The following is a 19,991-nucleotide window of genomic DNA, read 5'->3' as shown; positions in this document are numbered from 1 at the left end:
TCTTACAACAAAATAGGGAAGTAGATGAGTTGAAGATGTATTTTTCCAAATTAAAAATCTATATTGCTGTAGGAAAGAAGGGTCTGCTTCGTATGGTCCCCCCAACGTTTTGCTTGATGTTACACTGTTTTTGACACTAGTCTGACTGGGATCTTGCTAATCAGGACCCCAGTCTATCTGCTTTCTCCTTAAAATGTTATGCATGTACTTGGGTACACTCCAGATTGGATACTGGGGTACCCGTGCCAGTCCCTAGTGTATGGTACACATGTACCCAGGGCATAGGTACCCCAGAGGCCTCCCATGGGCTGAAGCATGTATTATGCCACCCATGAGAGGCGATGTAAAATGGAACTACAGGCCTGCCATTGCAGCCTGTGTACGTTGGTGCTTGCACAACTTGCTTTAGATATAGGTTTACTATATCTAAGGGTCACTAAACTTAAAACCTATAAGTCACCCTTATAGGAGGTCTTGACAATCCTGAAGGCAGGGTGCTGGGTTTTACGTCAGAGAGTACCCCTGCATGAGCAGAGCCCCTCTGCAGCCTTTGGAAACCATTCTCCCGGGTTGTTGGTGATGCAGCCAGACATATAGGTAGATGTGCATTATATGCTCGCGTAAAATATGATCTCAAACGGCTGCAACAAAACAATGTTGTGTTTGGTATCAAACACCTTGGAATCATACCTCCACGCCGGTAACCGTTGTGGGAGGTATGATTCCACCCTTCGGAAGGTGACTTTGTGGGGTCACTGGTCTTTCCAGTACCAGCCTTCTAAACCCAGGCGGCCTGATAAGGTCCTGGTTGAAAGGTTATTTCTAGGTTGGCTAACAAAGTCCAAGAAGGGGAAATTATTTCTGGTAGATAAGTTAGACTTGGGAGACAGTTTGGTAAGGTTACAAACAAAGGGCTTTATTAAGACTTACACAGTTAAGTTTTCTTTGTATCAGGTGCTCACACATGTGACAAAAAGTGCTTATAGTGACTGAGTGAAATATTAAACAAGCTATATACAAGGTGAAACCACCCTTCTTGAGCTTGACTTAACCTAGAAATATGAATAAGTAATTAATTCTTGGCACCTTAAACATAAGTAAGTTTTTCAGTCTACAACCCACTATAGCTAATAAGTTCGATATGTATGCTAAAATTAATTAAATTCTTTCTGATCCCCCTGCTTTATGTAGTTGGACCGCATATCTCCAACTAACTCGGAGTATCAAGTTCCTAACCATTGAGCCAGATAAATATAGCCATCACAACGCGCAAAGTAAGACATACTACTTAATACCAAAGCAGCGCGTAAAATAAACTCTAACTAAAAAGTTTTTCCTTGATTAAAAATAAAAGCGCGCCTTATTCACGGTTGCCCTATTCCATTATGAATAGAAATGTGCATGGAATATATGCCACTGGGAGCACCCTTCACTTCTGTGTCATGAAGTTATGTTTTTGTAAGGATACAGCAGTAAAAATTCTAATTTAATTGTTTCAGGAAAGCTCACGTCCTGATGATGATCTAAAGTCATGTTAGATCGAAACGCCGTCGACCCTTGCAAGAAAAACTCCCCTTCCCTATTGTACATATTTTTTTGGGGATCTACCCTTGCTTGTGACACCTTGTATATAGCTTGTTTAATATTTCACTCAGTCACTATAAGCACTTTTTGTCACATGTGTGAGCACCTGATACAAAGAAAACTTAACTGTGTAAGTCTTAATAAAGCCCTTTGTTTGTAACCTTACCAAACTGTCTCCCAAGTCTAACTTATCTACCAGAAATAATTTCCCCTTCTTGGACTTTGTTAGCCAACCTAGAAATAACCTTTCAACCAGGACCTTATCAGGCCACTTATGACCATTGTTTTCCTTAACCATATGTTGACCCCAGGTCTTTGACTAAAGGGGTACCCTTGTTTCTTATTACTACTCTACGCGCAGTGGCCGCACTGCAAGGGTTCCGCTCACTGAGTGGTATTCATGATCAAATCGTACAATATAGACACCAACTAATCTGGAGATGTCTATACAAGTAGGTACTACCTACACAGAAGAATACATAGCAAGTAAACTGACCGGGCCATCTCTACTTCAGGGCCCTGCTCTAAATACACGAACAACTTTAGACCCAGCTAGTGACAAACTATCTGAGCTTGAGCGTCTAAAGAAAAAACATGTAAGGACAGAATTGCATGCCCGTATGTTAACTGATTACTTAAGAGCGGAAATCATTCCAGTTGGTCTACAGGTGAGAAACGTTCCGGCGATTTTCATCCAAGACCCAAAATTTAAAACAGGCTTTGCCCATATCGGCACCACGTGCTCACGCCACTGGATGGTGCTCGGTATAGACACAGCAATAGAACATAGTAAACAGGAACTAGAAGAGATCAAAGCTCTAGAAGAAGCTATAAAAAGTCTAGACACTCTAGCAGACGCGAAAACCTGTCTTGAAAAAATTGAACGAACTATCCAGGATTTTGAAGCCTTTGAGGTTCATAAAAAAACGACCAAAGTGACAAAAGACATTAAGAACTATAACAAAGAGAAAACTTACCCCTACCTTCAGGAAGATTTCTTTTCTGGAAACCACCAGGAACAACACCAATTTCCTGCTGGCACTTGGGGTCGCTTCCGAAACAGAGCCCCCGTAACTTTCTCAGTTTCCTCAGCCGAATCAGACGGCGCTGAGATAGCAGAGGGCCCAAGCACTTCATCCCACGGTAACCCACCACTACCTCCCCGTTTTTTAGACAGGGGCCAACAGAGGAACACAGACAACCCCAGAGGGAGGGGGAGAGGGAGAGGGGGAAACAGACCCAGACCGAGATACAACTTCCCCCCGGGAGAGCGACAAACCAGGAACCGCTTCTACCAATGGGGCAACCAATATTAAATATTGAAGTTCCCCAACAACCCAATCCAAATATGGAAATTATTCCCATATTCAACCTCTCCAGTCACCAGCTAAACTCCACTGACATCTCCCTACTAAGCAGAGGACTATCCTTTGTCCCATCAGAAAAGCCTAACTGGTTTAACATTCAGTCAGAGATGCTCCAATTTTTCAGAAAAATTAGACTACAAACCTTTTTTAAAGACAGAGAGGCAGCTCAAAAACATGACACAACAGGTCTACGCCCGAATTCCACCTTTAATCCAGCGACCAGTATAATGCCCCCTGAAGTGATCACTTTTGAACATCTAATCCTACGTGAACTAGACACTTTAAAGAAGGACTACAGATATACCCCATATAATATCAGCAAAGAAGAAAGAAATAGTCTCATTGAACTAAAAATGAATGACACTATTGTGATCAAACCCTGTGATAAGGGCGGTGGGATTGCAATTCAGGACCGCTTTAACTATGAGGCGGAAATTGAGCGTCAGATAAATAACCCAATACACTACGAAAAACTGAGACAAAACCCCACAAAAGAGATAAGTGAAAAGATCGAACAGATCACCAAGAATGCTTTTGAAGAGGGATACATTAGTAAGAATGAATACCTTTTCTTAAACAATAAAGAACCCCGCATCCCAGTACTATATACCCTTCCAAAATTACACAAGGACCTGAGTAAACCACCAGGGAGACCAATCCTTTCTGGCTGTGGTTCTATTCTAGAACCGCTAGGGAAGTATATAGACTTCTTCATAAAAGACTTGGTTAAAGACACAACCACATACATTAAAGATACCACACATCTAATAAACCTCATTGAATCTCACCCTTACCATCCTGAGTCAGAACTACTTGTAACCCTTGACATCGAGTCACTATATACAAATATTCCGCAACAAAAGGGAATGGATGTGATTCGTAAACACCTGAATAAGCGCCCAGCACCACATCAAGTGCCCACAGACTTCATTATGAATCTACTTGAGATTGCCCTTACTAAAAATTATTTTCTCTTCAAAGATTCATACTACAGACAATGTAAGGGGACATCCATGGGGGCTATTTTTGCCCCCAATTTTGCCATACTGTTTGTGGATGATTTAGAGTCCAACATCATTCTAAATAGGAACAACCCGTACAGAGATAATATACTCAGCTGGCGAAGGTACATAGACGATGTGCTTATGATCTGGAAAGGGGATGAAGATACCCTTAAAAAATACTGTGAATGGCTGAACAACAGCCAACCGGACTTAAGATTCACTTTCAATTTTGATAAAAACCAGATTGATTACTTAGATGTTACCATCAAATGCCATGAGGAAGAATTATACACCACCCTTTTCAGAAAGCCGACGGAGCGCAATACGCTCCTAGAATACCACAGTTCACACCCTAGAGCTCTCAGGGACGGGCTTCCATACGGCCAATTCCTTAGAATCAGGCGTAACTGTAAGTTCAAACAAGACTTTTTTCTAGAGGCAGAAACTCTTTGTTCAAAACTCATGACCAGAGGTTACCCTAGAAAGCTGGTGAGAAGATCTATGAAACGAGCCTGGTACGCCCATAGAGAACACCTTCTACAGCCAAAAAAGAGAGAAGCATTAAAAAGAATAACCTGTGTGACAACCTTTGGCACAATCAGCAACAAACTATGTAAAGCGATTAAGAAACATTGGCCTGTACTGTCTCCTCTAGAACTTAACACAGGATTACCCCTTTTTTCATTTAAAAGAGGGCGTAATTTAAAGGATCATTTAGTACGAGCAGCCACCGTCTCCAAAAAAAACACAACAATAGAGACTTGTTTTAATCTACCTCCTATTGTAGGGCACCACAAATGCAACAACTGCACTGCATGTGAATTCACGATAAATACTAAGGTGTTTGAATATGAGAATTGTACACATACATTAAGAACTTTCACTAATTGTAATTCTAAGAATGTCATATATTGTGTAAAATGCCCCTGCCAACAAGTGTACATTGGCCAAACCACCCAACAGATAAAAAATAGGATCTCGCAACACAGGAGCAGAATAAGATGTAAAGTTTTATCTGCACCCTTGGTGGAACACTATGTTGAAAAAGGACACTCAGAAAATGATCTACAATGGCAAGTGGTGGACCAACTTTTGCCCAATCCCAGAGGAGGAAACCAACAGACAATCCTGAATCGCCTTGAGTGCAAATGGATTTTTCTCTGCAAAAGCATTGAGAAAGGACTTAACACTCTGGACGAATGGAACAGCTATACCTAACCACAGACGTTTACTCACATGAGTATGAAACACAAATGTCTCTAACATGAAGCTCCTGTAATTTTACATGTACAATTTCTTTATGTTAAGGGCAACCGCAACTCCTAATGTGTATCCCCTAATGAGCATGCGCGTAAAAGACAGGGCTACCGCAATTTCTAATGTGTAATCCCCAATGAGCATGCGCGTAAAAAAACAGACACTAGACCCCTAGGCATGCGCACTGGCTGCTCCAATCAGGGTGACACTAGTAACAACGAGTTTGCGCGCTTGTTAAAATCCGTAACCAGGAAGTAACTGCAGCAGCGCTCGCATTCGCCGGAGCACTGAAGCAGAGGCAGTTGCGCCACGGACCGCGGCGATCAAGTAAGTGAATATGCCACCCACACCTCGTGCCTACGCACCACGTTGGTCTCTCTAGGACCATAAGTCATAAATGCCTCCCGTTTTCTTTGTTCCTTACAGTTCCCGCCGGAACGTAGGACACCGAATATTACCGGGTATTGTAAAAAAACTTCCTTCCAAATTTTAGATAGGATAAGCATGGACAAACGTTATCGGTAGTTTTAATCCTTACCCCCCACATTTGTCCACAGATACACTCCCGCTCCTAATTGAACTCACTACCTCTGCAATACAAATAAGTGGACCGTTACTGGTAATGTTTTTTTCCTTTAACTGTTTTAATTTTATCTTCCCCCCAAAGCGTGTAAGCAAACTGTAATTTGTTTTCACTTTCAGACTCTAAGGAAACTTTACTTTCAGACTCTAAGGAAACCACCCTTCTTGAGCTTGACTTAACCTAGAAATATGAATAAGTAATTAATTCTTGGCACCTTAAACATAAGTAAGTTTTTCAGTCTACAACCCACTATAGCTAATAAGTTCGATATGTATGCTAAAATTAATTAAATTCTTTCTGATCCCCCTGCTTTATGTAGTTGGACCGCATATCTCCAACTAACTCGGAGTATCAAGTTCCTAACCATTGAGCCAGATAAATATAGCCATCACAACGCGCAAAGTAAGACATACTACTTAATACCAAAGCAGCGCGTAAAATAAACTCTAACTAAAAAGTTTTTCCTTGATTAAAAATAAAAGCGCGCCTTATTCACGGTTGCCCTATTCCATTATGAATAGAAATGTGCATGGAATATATGCCACTGGGAGCACCCTTCACTTCTGTGTCATGAAGTTATGTTTTTGTAAGGATACAGCAGTAAAAATTCTAATTTAATTGTTTCAGGAAAGCTCACGTCCTGATGATGATCTAAAGTCATGTTAGATCGAAACGCCGTCGACCCTTGCAAGAAAAACTCCCCTTCCCTATTGTACATATTTTTTTGGGGATCTACCCTTGCTTGTGACACCTTGTATATAGCTTGTTTAATATTTCACTCAGTCACTATAAGCACTTTTTGTCACATGTGTGAGCACCTGATACAAAGAAAACTTAACTGTGTAAGTCTTAATAAAGCCCTTTGTTTGTAACCTTACCAAACTGTCTCCCAAGTCTAACTTATCTACCAGAAATAATTTCCCCTTCTTGGACTTTGTTAGCCAACCTAGAAATAACCTTTCAACCAGGACCTTATCAGGCCACTTATGACCATTGTTTTCCTTAACCATATGTTGACCCCAGGTCTTTGACTAAAGGGGTACCCTTGTTTCTTATTACTATTCTAAACCCAGGCAGCACAATATCGTTGCTGCCGACCAGAGACACATTTCTGCCCTCCTGCTGCAGAGCCCAGCTCGAGCAGGGGAAGGCAGGACAATAGACATCCTGTCACAGGGCGGTGTGACCACCTGACAGGATTTTGTGTATTGTGGCTAGAGTGGTGCACATCCAAAGTGCCTGAAAGTCTGCTTCTGGGGCACACTTGGTGTCCCTGTGTATAGTCCAGTTCAAATCAGATCTGGGAGCTGTTGGCTCCTGCTCTGGTGCCAAGCTGGACAAAGGACAGGAGAGTATCCTCCCCACTGTCCTGACCCTCCCGTGGGAGGGGCGTCTGAATCTGTCCAACCCTCTCCCGTCGGTAAAAAAGGGCTTACCATGCTGTTGGACCCTAGATTTGACGTGGACAAGATTGTGATCACGAAACCACTGAACTTCAACCGTCTGGACACTCAGGACTTCGCTGGACTACGACTGGGCCCGACTTAGTCTCCCTCTCCATCCAAAGCATCGTCTGTGCCTGAACACCATACAGGCTCCATGCAGGACCTGTGGAGCATCAAGGACATCCGAAGTATCTACCTTGGGGTGAAGGAGTCACACACCTGCATTTGCAACACCGTAACTCAACTGACCGGTCTGCTGAACCTGAGCTCCTGCGGACCCCGAAGGCTCCAGCAACACAGGAGGTGGGTTCCTACGTTCGTTGAGGTTGAGCTGCCCTCTCACTGAGTTTGAGGCCAGTATCCCTCATGGGGACCGCATAACCCGAACCCCTGTGCTCTGCGTACTTTTGCAATTGCATATGCTTGTTGGCGTTCCTCAACTAAGTGCACTGGGCTATTGATAGCCCCAACCTCTGCACACATTTCGTACAAAGGACTTCGGCCTCCTCGCACTCTGTGCCCTGCAAACCTTTACTTTGTGAAACTGCTAGAGGTCCCCTTGCGACTCCAGTGCCTCCGGCCTGTGGGTCCATTTGAGGGACAAATACTGTTTTTCTTGGGCTTCCCTGGTTGCTCCAGGCCTGCCCCGACTACCCTTGCTGTGGTGAGTCTCCTGGTCCTTGCTGGGCCAGACTGTGACATTCTTTGACCTTCTTTGTGGGTTGCCGCCGCCAAGGCTTGTTGGTGCTCCCGCTGGACATCGACCCCTCAGCTCTCGACGTCCTTCGTGGGACAGCTCGGATCCGGATCCTGGTCGTCCTCGATGTCACCTGTTCCCCGTGGCCTCTGAGTCAAGGTCTCCATCTTCGCACCTGAAGCATCCAACAACGTTTGTCTACCGAGCCGCTGTTCACTCCTGAGTGACCCAGACTCTGTCCCCTCTGCTTTCAGGCTCCTTCCTTCAAGAATCCACCTGTGGGTTCCACCGGGCACTATTCTTCGTTCCAGCAGTGGCATTTCTTTGAAGACTCCCTTTGAAAACGACGGCGGTTTCCAACGCCACTCCGACCCTATGCACCCGGCTTCCCTTGGATAGGTAACTGGTTCTTCGGTATCCACAGGTAGAGTGGCTCTCCAACCTTCTATGTTCTAAAGGGGTTTTTCGTTATCCACTGGGAAGGGTCCTTAAACACTAAAACTGCAATTTCGACTCTCCCATTTAATTGTACGTAGCACCCGGTCGTGTCTCACACTACACCCATCCTCAGTTGGGTCCCTACTTACTCACCTTGGGTGGTTCCTTGGGGTCCCAGCGATTCTACAACTTCTAGATACTGTCTTGACTCGAGTTGTCGTTCTTATACCACTACTTTAGTATATGGTTTGGTCTCCCACTGGAGCCCACTGTGTATTAGTGCTACTTACGTTTGTTTCTGTGCTACTGTATTTTGCTCTCCATGCCACTGGAGTCAAGCTATCTTGGCTGATGAGGGCTGAAAGCCCGAAACCGGTCCTAGGATGCTTGTTTCCAGTCCAGGAAGGACCTGGCCTGGCAGTTCGGGCTGGACTGTTCTCATTGGGCACAGGGTCAAGAATGATTTGCATATGCCTGGGTCCAAACTGGAATGGCATGGTGAGCAAAAAAAGATGGATTTAGGCCCAGATCTCTACACTGGGGTGAATGTATGACATTGTTCTGCATTCTGTCCATCAATTGTTCTTTGTGCATTTGTGTTTAGCTGTGCGTAGCAGATTCTGTCAGGTATTTAAGGTATTTTATAATAATAAATACACATTTTAAGGTCTCGCGACCTATCAATGCGCGCAAGCGCATTGAGCGGTGCGAGAATTCAAGTGCTCAAAATGCTCGTCAAACCAAGGACTTTTTGGTGCGGTTTTCTTTGCGTTCACGTGAATCACGTGACCAAACAAGCACGTGCATCAGCCTCCCTCCCTCCTAATTGCATTTTTTAACGGCCGCACAGCACATCAAAGGGCTTCGCCCAGCGTGCGCTCTGCGGCTTCTCCTCCCCTAATTAATCATGGCTGGCTGGCCGTACTTTCAGTTTCCCAGCCGCTCTTGCGCGCGCACCACTCGCGTCTTTTTTTTTTAAATTATTTTCGCGTCCTTGTTGCTAATACAGCATAATTCTTGTTTTTTACTGCCTTTATTTTAGATATCAAATAAACGATTCATAGAAAGGGCCATGTTACACAGCCAATAGCTGAATTAAAAATATTGGGAAGTAGAACACGTAATGCACCCAGTGGATAAACCGTGAGGTCGTTTTACTACGCTAATTTCTACGCTTTATGTCTAATGCTGTTGTAATATGCTTTGGCCGTGCGCTATTAAAGGGGTCATCCATCGGTGTCACAGATCTTCAAAACCCAAGCAGGCCTCGCCAAACAAAGGAACTTTCTCGGCTATCTGCTGTTGGTGATTAGCAGTGACGAAGGAGTGGGTAAAGGCAAATGTCTGTTTTTTCCTCAAAACTGGATGGCCACTTTAAAGCGTACGTTTACTTTACGCTACCTCTGGCCGCAGCGACACACTCTACCGCCTCCCTACCTCTGTCCGTGGGGAGGCGGCGCTATCAGCAGATCTGTTCCGGCTTGGCTTTCACAGCTTAAGTAAAGGTTGCTATGCACGTTGAAACCCAGACCTGAAGCAACGCATCTTGTGTTCCCTTACAGAACGGCAAGCACAGGAGCTGCAGGTCGGCGCGCGGGAGACTCCTGAGCCGTGCCCCTCTGCGACCTTCTTTTCCTATTAAAGAAAGACTAGTGCTGTCGCTGGGAGCTTAGGAGGTATTAACTCGAGCTCACTAATAGACTAACTTGGACGATGTTGAGAAAACAGTCCTCCGCATTCGCACATCTGATACCCAGTTTTAGTGTTTTCTCTGCTGATAATGCACCTCGATGGAGCACAGTGATGTTTTGGTGAGCATGCGTGAAGATCATGGCTTTCACGTTCGCTACAGGTAAGATGCCTTTTGCAGTTTACCACTGCTTTTCTACTGCTTACATCACAGTTGTGCTTCGCATGGGGACCAGCTATTCTTTTAAACGTGCTGTTGTGTGCATAGATGAGCAGATTTGGGGGCGGGGGGATGAGAAGGGGCTTAGAGTAAGTAGAGCATGGGTCAGGATACTGCGTATGTTTACAGCTATGTACCTGAGCATTGTGTTGGGGATCAGGAAAATATCCATTATTTAGGTGGCTGAACAATGGACTGTTTTTTTCCCTTCCGTGTGGAGATACAGGTGTGAAATAAAGGCACAATAGGTTTTGTTGCAGAGCCTTCTCGGTTACGTATTAGTCACGTAGGGTAATGGGTCCTGTTCCATAATTATCCTCTGCTTGCCATTGTATGCGGCATATGAGAGTAGAGTGCCCTGAGCACCAGGCTTTTGTTAAGCAGACCACTTGAAGGTCATTCATTCATTTGTTCCCTCTGTTAATTTAAGGGTCGAGTTTACTTGAATTAACCTTTCACTAAGGAGGCTGCCTGGTAGCATTTGTCTGGAATATTCTTTGGTAGAAATGTCCGCATGTTCTCCAGATCCCAAAGCACTTCTTTGCTCACGAACGCGTAACCAGCTTATCCTTGTAAAGGCATACATGTTAAGGTAGTTTTACCTGCTCGACAGATAGTTAAAGCATATTAAACTGCGAACACCTCTCAACATCCACCATGTTTCCATATCCATCCTAATGTCTAGGATTGCACAGTATAGTATGTGTGAGGGTATTCTGTGCCAGCTAGACTGTTATTCACATACAATCTTTTTTTTATATCGGACTACAGGGAGAGTTGGCGCTCAGAGCCCCCTGTTCTACAAGCAGGGCCTCACTGCTCATGAAAGCCTATTAGGCTTTTCATTAGTTAATTGCATTGTTGCCTTCTGAATGGATTGTGCGTTGCATCCACAAAAGAGGTCATATCTGGTGGTGCACGGAATGACTCAGTGCAGTAGACATTTGGAGTTCGTTCATGTGCATGACATCAACATGATCCGTGCATAGAACTGAAGACAAACTGGACTGTAATAAATAAATACATACATAGCCCTCATGGGGCGGGAAGGTCATTGTTGCTTTGGTTTTGAAAGCACCTGAGTAGAATAAGGGTCTCGGGGATAGATAGATAGATATATATATTTATTTTTATATATATATATATATATATATATATATATATATATATCTATATATTCACCGAAAAAACCATAGGTTATAGACCATATATAGTTAGGAATTCGCATTTACAAAACCTTATTTTACTCACACAAAACCATTGAAATTCCATATATAGTTAGTTGCACTAACTATATATCGCGCACCCGCAATCCACTGCTGATGATGTCACATATTACATCATTCATGACATGGTCAGTGACATCACTGATGACATCACTGATGCCATCTCAAATGACATCACTGATGCCATCTCAAATGACATCACTGATGACATCTCAAATGACATCACTGATGACATCACTGATGACATCTCATTTGACATTACTGATCACATCACTGATGATATCATTCATGTGATAATACGATGAACCTCTTCAGACTCTAATACAACCTTAGATACAATCAGTGTAAACAGACACTCACAGACTGTCACTCATCCATGGAGTTACTCACACACCTAGTCAGTCATGCAAAGAATCAATCACACCTCCATTTCCTCAACTATACAGTTATACAAACTTTACTTATTCAAACATATACTAACACATATTTACTCTCTTATACAATCCCTGATACAAGTTCACAATGATCCATACAGCCACTCACACATTCACTGGCTCTTATGCACAGTTATTTATATATGTCAACTCTCACATGTACTGTGTTTTACATATGTACTTACTTTGACATGTAGCACTGAGATATCCATTCACTCACCAATACACTCATGCACACAGTCAACCGCCCATACAGCTGTTTCCACATGCACTTTTGAAACCATACATCTAGTGAATCAACTGCTCACACATCTATGCACAGAGTCATACACCTCCCAGCCACCCACACACACACTCAGTCTCCCATACAAATACTTGGGCAACCAATCAATAACCCATATAGTTACTCATATAGCTACTTATCAACACATGCAACAGTTTACAGAACAACAGACATAATGATGCACAAATTAAGACAGTTTAGTCACTAACCCATGCACTCCGTGAGACACATTTAATCACTCACTCATACAGTCAGTCATGCACCTACTAAATCCTTCATCCAGACACTTATACATCCACTCATTCTTCAATATGTAAGACATATTTTAACTTTACAGAAACATACAGTCACTGGATGTTGTCATCAGTGATGTCATCAGTGATGTCATTTGAGATGGCATCAGTGATGTCATCAGTGATGTCACTGACCATGTCATGAATGATGTAATATGTGACATCATCAGCAGTGGATTGCAGGTGCGCGATATATAGTTAGTGCAACTAACTATATATGGAATTTCAATGGTTTTGTGTGAGTAAAATAAGGTTTTGTAAATGCGAATTCCTAACTATATATGGTCTATAACCTATGGTTTTTTCAGTGAATTTTCAAGGTTTTGTAAATGCTAATTCCTAACTATAAATGGTCTATAACCTATGGTTTTTTCAGTGAATATATATATATATATATATATATATATATATATATATATATATAAACATATATCATCTGTATATCTATATAAATACAAACATAAATGCATGCATACATATACTTATATGCATACAGATGCATGTTATTTACATGAAAGTTGAAAAAACACTAATAAAAGCAAAGCTAAAAAGCCACCTCATTACAAACAGAATGGCTTTAACTTAAACGAGGGCGAGATCTATTGCATTTTCAATGCTTGTTTACTTTGGTTCCATCAAGAAGGCATTCAGATGTGTCACACATTTGCCATAAATTCTGAATGTTAGCACTCTAGTTGCACATTAGATCACTGTAGTAAAGCTACTGCTCACCAGGGACGTCTGCTGCTGGTATTCAAAGTGCATGTTTCAGTCTGCATGTCAGAATTTTTTTAATGAAATAGAAGAGGATTTGAGAAGTCACTCAAAATGATCCCTAATTTTTCTTTCTGAAGCACTAATCCTACTTTCTATGGCAAAATTAACCCCCTCATGTTGTTCCTTTTTAAATTGAGTGTTTTCAGACTTACCACTTCATTCCAATCAAGATGGCTTCTGGTGTGCCATACTTTTGTCATAAGTAAGACTGTTAGCGCTCTAGTTGTTCTTTAGAACACTCTGGGACATTCTGTCATTGGGCTATACTTGGGGTACATCTGGGTGATATTTGGGCTACATTTGGGCTCTTTTGTCTCTGGTGGCCATTTTGGGAGACTGCATGTCAGAATGTTTTAATGAAATAGAAAAGGATTTGAGAAGTCACTCAAAATGTGCCCTAATTTTTCATTCTGCAGCACTAATCATACTTTCTATGGCAAAATATACCCCCTCATGTTGTTTCTTTTTAAATTAAATGTTTTAAGAGTTACCACTTTATTCCAATCAAGATGGCTTCAGGTGTGCCATACCTTTGTAATAAGTAGGACTGTTAGCGCTCTAGTTGTTCTTTAGAACACTCTAGGAGGCTGCAGTAGAACACAAAGGAATCAACTGACAGTCTCTGTCCTTGTTGGATGTACATGTTTTACTGAGAATGTCAGACTTCATTTTCACATGACTGAGAAAGATAATGTGAATTTACAGAAAATATGCTTTCAGTTTAGCTTATAGATCCCCTTCCAAACCACTGTGGGAAAATCATGAGATATTAGTTTTCTTTCAAACAATATTCATGATATCACAGCAGAAGGTTTTTTCACATGGTAAAATCACCTTAGAACCCACCACAATTCCTAAAACGAGTATGATACCATCAACAAATGATTTATAATGTAACTAAAGTCCTAAAACCCTCTATTAACTACAATGCTTTTTAATGAGGTGCTATCATGTATATTGGTCCCAAGATGGCTGCCAACACTTCTTGGATGAAGTGCTGACAGCCAATCAGATCAGATGTGTGGTTAGGCTCCGCCCAGATATATATCTTTTTTTGAACCTAAATTACTCAAAATCCACTGGAGCACATATATTGAGACCTAGCAAAGGCACATCGGGCTAACAGTCCCTACAATTTTGCCAAGTTTCGTGCAAATCCATTCAGCCGTTCGAGCTAAAAGTGAGGCCAACCGCCCTATGGAAATTAACATGGGAAAAACGCGTTTTGGTACCCCCCTTTTTTCTCGGCCCCCCCTTGATGAAACCCCCCCAAATTGTCAGGGGCTGCTCAGAAACAAAATGTTCCATTTTCCTGAAAATGTCAGCCAATTCCGTCCACAAACGCCAAAGTTATTAGACATAGAATTTTCAAAAATCCCATAGAGAAAAAATCCTAACTATATATACCTACTGGCGACCGCCAGTAGGTAATATATATTTTCCCTTTGGGGGGAATATGTGCTGCTACATGGCAGAAAGTAGCGTGCTCTATAAACCAGAGCACAAAGAAAGTCTTGGTGTGTGTGGAAGAGCGTTGGCTCTATCTCATGACTAATTATGTGATCGAAGTGAGTCTCCTCACTGTTGAGCATCTATTGTCTGTTTTGGCCCCCTTTGGCTAATAAGGCAGAAGTCACATGTAGCTTTGACCTATGTGTATAGAATTAGATGGTGCGCCAGCTCTGATTTGCACTGTACATAGTCCTTTTTAGGTCTTGCCTTTTCCATTCCGAAGGAATGGGAAATGGCAAGAATTCAAGTGCTCAAAATGCAACAGTTTGAACTGCCTGTCTTTCCATGCCTCCATGGAAGCATAGGGTTCCAACAAACGGAAGCCCGGGCGGACATAGGCTACTTACTGCCAGCGTGATGCCGAGAAGCGTGCATCCCTGGCAGAGCTGACTGGATAAGCAACAAACGCCGAGGTGTGTGATTCCTAAGAAAAAAAAACGATCCTGATTTATTCTGCAGTTCCTGGTAACTGCGTGCGCTTTCCTAGTAGCTATCAATTCAACGCTCATACATTTAAAGAAGACAAACAGGTGAAGAAGAGTTGCTCTATTTTCCTATGATTATAGCTATGTCATTCGTGATGCGAAAGCTGCATGGTTGCAGTGGTCCCAGCCATTTAGTCCGTTTTAAGACATGTTCCAATTATATAGTTTGGTGCTGGTGATTTTACACATTATAGTTAGTTTTTATGATACATGCAGCCTCACTCAGCCTCACATCCTCACCCTCACACACTCTCACCCTCACACCCCCTCACTCACCCTCACACACCCACTCACCCTCACTCTCACACCCCCTCACCCTCACACCACTCAGTGCTACAACACATATGTGTGTGTAGGTGCAAATGCAATGTTCTTGGATTTTCGTCACAATAAAATACACTGAACATAATCTTCACAAAATTTATTTACAAACGTTTAGGCTATTGCCATTATAAATTACAATAACTTTTATTTAAGTATTAATTATTTACAAAATTAAAAGCCATTGTTATTTGTAATATCAATACATCGAAGTCACGTAAACACAACACACATTGCATTACAAATGCTATAGGTGTCACATTTGCGAAAGTTAAAACTATTGACATTGTAACTGACAAAGCTATTATTTTTGCTATTTTCAAAACCAACACATATATTAAAAGTGTCATTTACAATACAAAACAATACAATTTTAAAAAGTGTCATTTACAGTGTCATTTACAATACAAAACAATACAATACAATACAATACGAATCGCTCAAACTTTCCTAATGCGAAAAGTTAAAAGTATGGGCATTGTAAATCGCAAAACAAAAAAATAAAATGTCATTTACAAAACCAATAGCTCAAACTTTCCTACTGCGAGACCTATTGGCAACGCCAGTGCTTGTTATAACTACTGTGTGGTTCTCTTTTCATTTAACCAATACATTAGGGTTGCATTCTGGTAAAACAAGCTGCTTAACATTCTTTCAAGACTGAGACTGGTGGGTGTTCCCCACAGCTACCACTTGGATAGGTTATCTTTGACCTCTAAAATCACCATAAGGGTTATGTGGACTGGTGCAAGGTGCCCACTTTAATTAGTGGACATTGGGTCTGTTGGCTCAGTGGACTAATGCCTCGACTGCAGGGGCCTTTGTTCAACCTCATGATCACACATTCAAATCCTGGTGGGTCCACTCAGCCTTTCATCCATCTGAGGTCGATAAAATGAGTGCCATTGAGTTGGGTAACAAGAAACATCTGTTATTCAGCTCCAAGATACCTCCGGGTGAACGTGCGCTTTACAAATACACGTGATGTTATGTTATATACCAGGCAAACTTCTCACAATTGCTGAGCCATGGTTTGCTCTTAACCTCTTCCTGCATGATTAATGTTTAAGATTTCTGGGAATGTTTCATGCAAAAATGTGTAAAATGTAAGTTTCAAAGAAGATTTTTTTTCTGGGATTCATACCATTTAAGAATTTATTTTTCTCAACCTTAATGAAAATTCCAATGCACTCTTCAAAAACATGCTTAAGCAAGTAACCGTGACCATTGTCCTCACAATGCACTGTTTGTTATCTTTGTAGAATTTCCAAAAGTAGAATTGTTAGTATGTTTCGAAATGTAGTTAGTTCTTAAGATATGTAACCAGTTGCACAGTTCAGCTCTTAAAAAAACAATGAATTGACGCATTGTGCCTTTTTCCATTTACAAAGCTTGCAAAGACGGCCCATGACCTGAGTAAGATGGCAACCATTTATCTCGTGGATGTAGATAAAGTGACTATTTACACCCAGTACTTTGACATCAGTTTTATTCCTTCCACGGTTTTCTTCTTCAACGGACAGCATATGAAAGTTGATTACGGGTGAGTTATGTGCTCTGGGTTAGTCTTAGATTGGCTTCAGTACAGAACAGTAGAATGCTTCTTTTAAATTCCTCCAGGGAGAATTTAATCATGTTCTCGGACCAATTGGTTGTACCTAAAGATGCTTGTTACACAACAGTCTGTTCTGTAAAAAAAAAAAATATTTACAGCTGGAAAAGCAGTGAGACACCCATGAGTATTTCAGGCTGACAGCCGTAGGCCAATTTATTCAATGTAAATTCTGAAGCTGAGGAATGCACTGGGCATTGGTGAAGCTCATTACTAGGTATTGTCTGCGACTTTCAATGTTTCTAGACAATTGTGGTGAATGGGAGACCCAACAAAATACACAAATCCCATCATTGACTACAAATCTCATGGTATCTTCATACTGTCTGTTGTTGTGTTGTTATTTCAGAGCCCTGCTACTTGCGCTTTTGTTGATTCTGGGTTTTCCTGGCAGTTTATAAATCTAAACCCTCCTATATCCCCATTTGTCCAGGATCAGAAATAAAGTGAGATGCCTCCAAGTCATCCCAGGTGCACCTAGAAGTCAAGGCCAGTGTTAAAGCAAACTTGAAAGATTGGAAAAGCCGATCTTACACCTTTTTCACATTGTCTAAACACAGCCCATAGTAAAGCCAAGAGAACCGAGTGTGTGTATGAAAATAGTTTAGAGCACTTAAACCTTTGTCCATTAGGATAAAATTGGCAGTGTGGGCACAGTTATTTGTTCTCAGGCCTATTACTATATAAGCATGATAATTGTATTTGAAGTTGTATCTGAGTTCCAAACGATGCTAGCCCCGTAATATTTTGTTGTGTTTAGCTAACTTGCCTAAATGTATGAACCTCTTAATTTATATATGTTTTGAATATGTTGCTTATATAGGATATTAAGTTTGAGTCCAATTAATGGTGTATTGTATTGTAGTTGCATTTATAAAACACTCCATACCTCTAATGTGACTGTAAAGTTAATTTGCAGTAGAGAAAAGAGTGCTTCTCCTTGGGAGTGCTATGGATGAAAGAGCACATGTCTGTCATTGGTCTGTACATGTACTGTGGTGCTTGAGGACACGAGATTAAGCCCTTTTTCTTGTTTTATTACTACAACCTGGAATGAAGTTGAAGCGAAAGGTAGTGAGTGATTTGACACTTAACATTTAGAGCAAGTTTATGGTTCAGTCTAAGTTGTAGGAGTGCATCTTGGCCATTTTCTGCCATGCACATATGACAGAGAAAGATCAACCCATATGTCTGCAAGTGTAAGACTATCAATGTGCGAGCATGTAGGAAACATGTGAGACATATATGGTCTTACCATATGTAGGTACCTACCATCTTTTGCTGGTTTGTAGGAAGCGAAGGAGAATTGATGGGTGTAGGAAGCGGAGAGCGTAATAAGGACTAGGAAGGGAAGGAGTAGAACGGTAAGAAGGGCCAAAAGAAGGAGATGTCTGCAGTGGCTGTATATGAGAAACTCTTTATAGTATTGACTGGAGGAGAGAGGAGGAGGAAAGAGAAAAGACAAAGAGTGAGAGAAAGTGAAAACTAAGAGAAAAAGAACCCATTAGGACATGAAAATAAAACCGCATCATTAAAAAGAGCTTAATGTCTTTCTCACTTGTTGCTTGTTAGCAAACATGACAAACAAACCAGCACAAAATCAGCATCTGCACTCAATCACGGAAGGAGGTGCTGCCCAAAACAAATTTTAGCAAAGAAATAGTGGCACTGAATGTATAGGCATAACCACTATTAAGATAATTTACATTGGATGTGCATGCATGAAAAAAGTATTTTGATGGAACAAAACTGCTTTTACCTGAACCTCATATGCACTTTTAAGGGGGGAGAAAAGAAGAATACAGAGTGTCTACAGGACACTGTTACAGGCTGAGAAATATCATATAGTAGCAGAGTCCCAAAACGTTTGACATTATCCTTGATGTGTATCAATCAATAAGGGGCTCCTAAAGTACAGGCTACTCACCCGGAACGGGTCTCAAGGTGCTGGGGGCAGAGGGGGGTTTCCGCTGATCCTGGAGGTTCACTGAGTTCCATCGAAGAGCTTGGTCTTGAGCGATGCAGGCTGTCGGAGGTGGAGCGGTAGGGAGTTCCATGCCTTGGCTGCGAGGATGGAGAAGCAGCGCCCTCCTGTTCTGCTTTTCTTGATCAGAGGAACCGTTGCGAGGGAGAGCTGGGCTGAGGGGAGAGAGTGCTGGGAAGCGTGGAATGCGAGGTGGTGGTTCAGGTTGGCTGCTCCGGTGTTGTGGAGGGTCTTGTGTGCTTGGGTGAGAAGCTTGATGGTGCTTCTCGTCTCAATGGGGATCTAGTGTAGGGTCCGTAGGAGTTGGCTGACGTGGCAGTGGCACTGTAGGTTGAAGACTTGCCTGGTGGAGGCGTTCTAGAGTTTACGGGTGAGGTTTTTGTTGATCCCGGCGTAGAGTGCGTTGCCGCAGTCCAGTCTGCTATCACTGATGACGGCATGTGTAACAGTTTTCCTGTGTTCGGGGGGGATCCACTTGAAGGTCTTACGGAGGAGGCGGAGGGTGTGGTAGCAGGAGGAGGTGATGACGTTGATCTGGAAATCCATTTTGAGTTCGGACTCCAGGATGATTCTGAGGTTGTGTGTGTCTTCCTTGGGGGAGGGCGGGCCACCAGGTGTCATTCCAGGCATTGCGGTGTGGGTCCCTGATGAGTACCTCATTTTGTCTGTGTTGAGTTGAAGGCAGCTGTTCTTCATCCATCTGGCGACAGCTTCCATTCCGTCTTGAAATTTGCGTTTGGTGATGTTGGGTTCATTGGATAGGGAGAAAATGAGTTGGGT

The 19,991-nt window shown here is 42.2% G+C and overlaps 1 protein-coding gene across 3 annotated transcripts in view; it reads left to right on the top strand.

Annotated features, from left to right (window-relative positions):
* Positions 1 to 19,991, top strand: part of TXNL4B (thioredoxin like 4B) — a 152,461-nt gene that overhangs the window by 117,942 nt on the left and 14,528 nt on the right. For all 3 annotated transcript variants that reach the window (XM_086934481.1, XM_086934480.1, XM_086934479.1), the window contains exon 3: positions 17,007 to 17,158. In XM_086934481.1, the coding sequence (XP_086790607.1) occupies positions 17,007 to 17,158 (152 nt within the window). The remainder of the gene's footprint in view (positions 1 to 17,006; positions 17,159 to 19,991) is intronic.

Source organism: Lissotriton vulgaris, chromosome 8, assembly GCF_964263255.1.
Source record: "Lissotriton vulgaris chromosome 8, aLisVul1.2, whole genome shotgun sequence".
NCBI classification, from domain to species: Eukaryota; Metazoa; Chordata; class Amphibia; order Caudata; family Salamandridae; genus Lissotriton; species Lissotriton vulgaris.
This window is presented reverse-complemented; position numbering and strand designations above follow the sequence as displayed.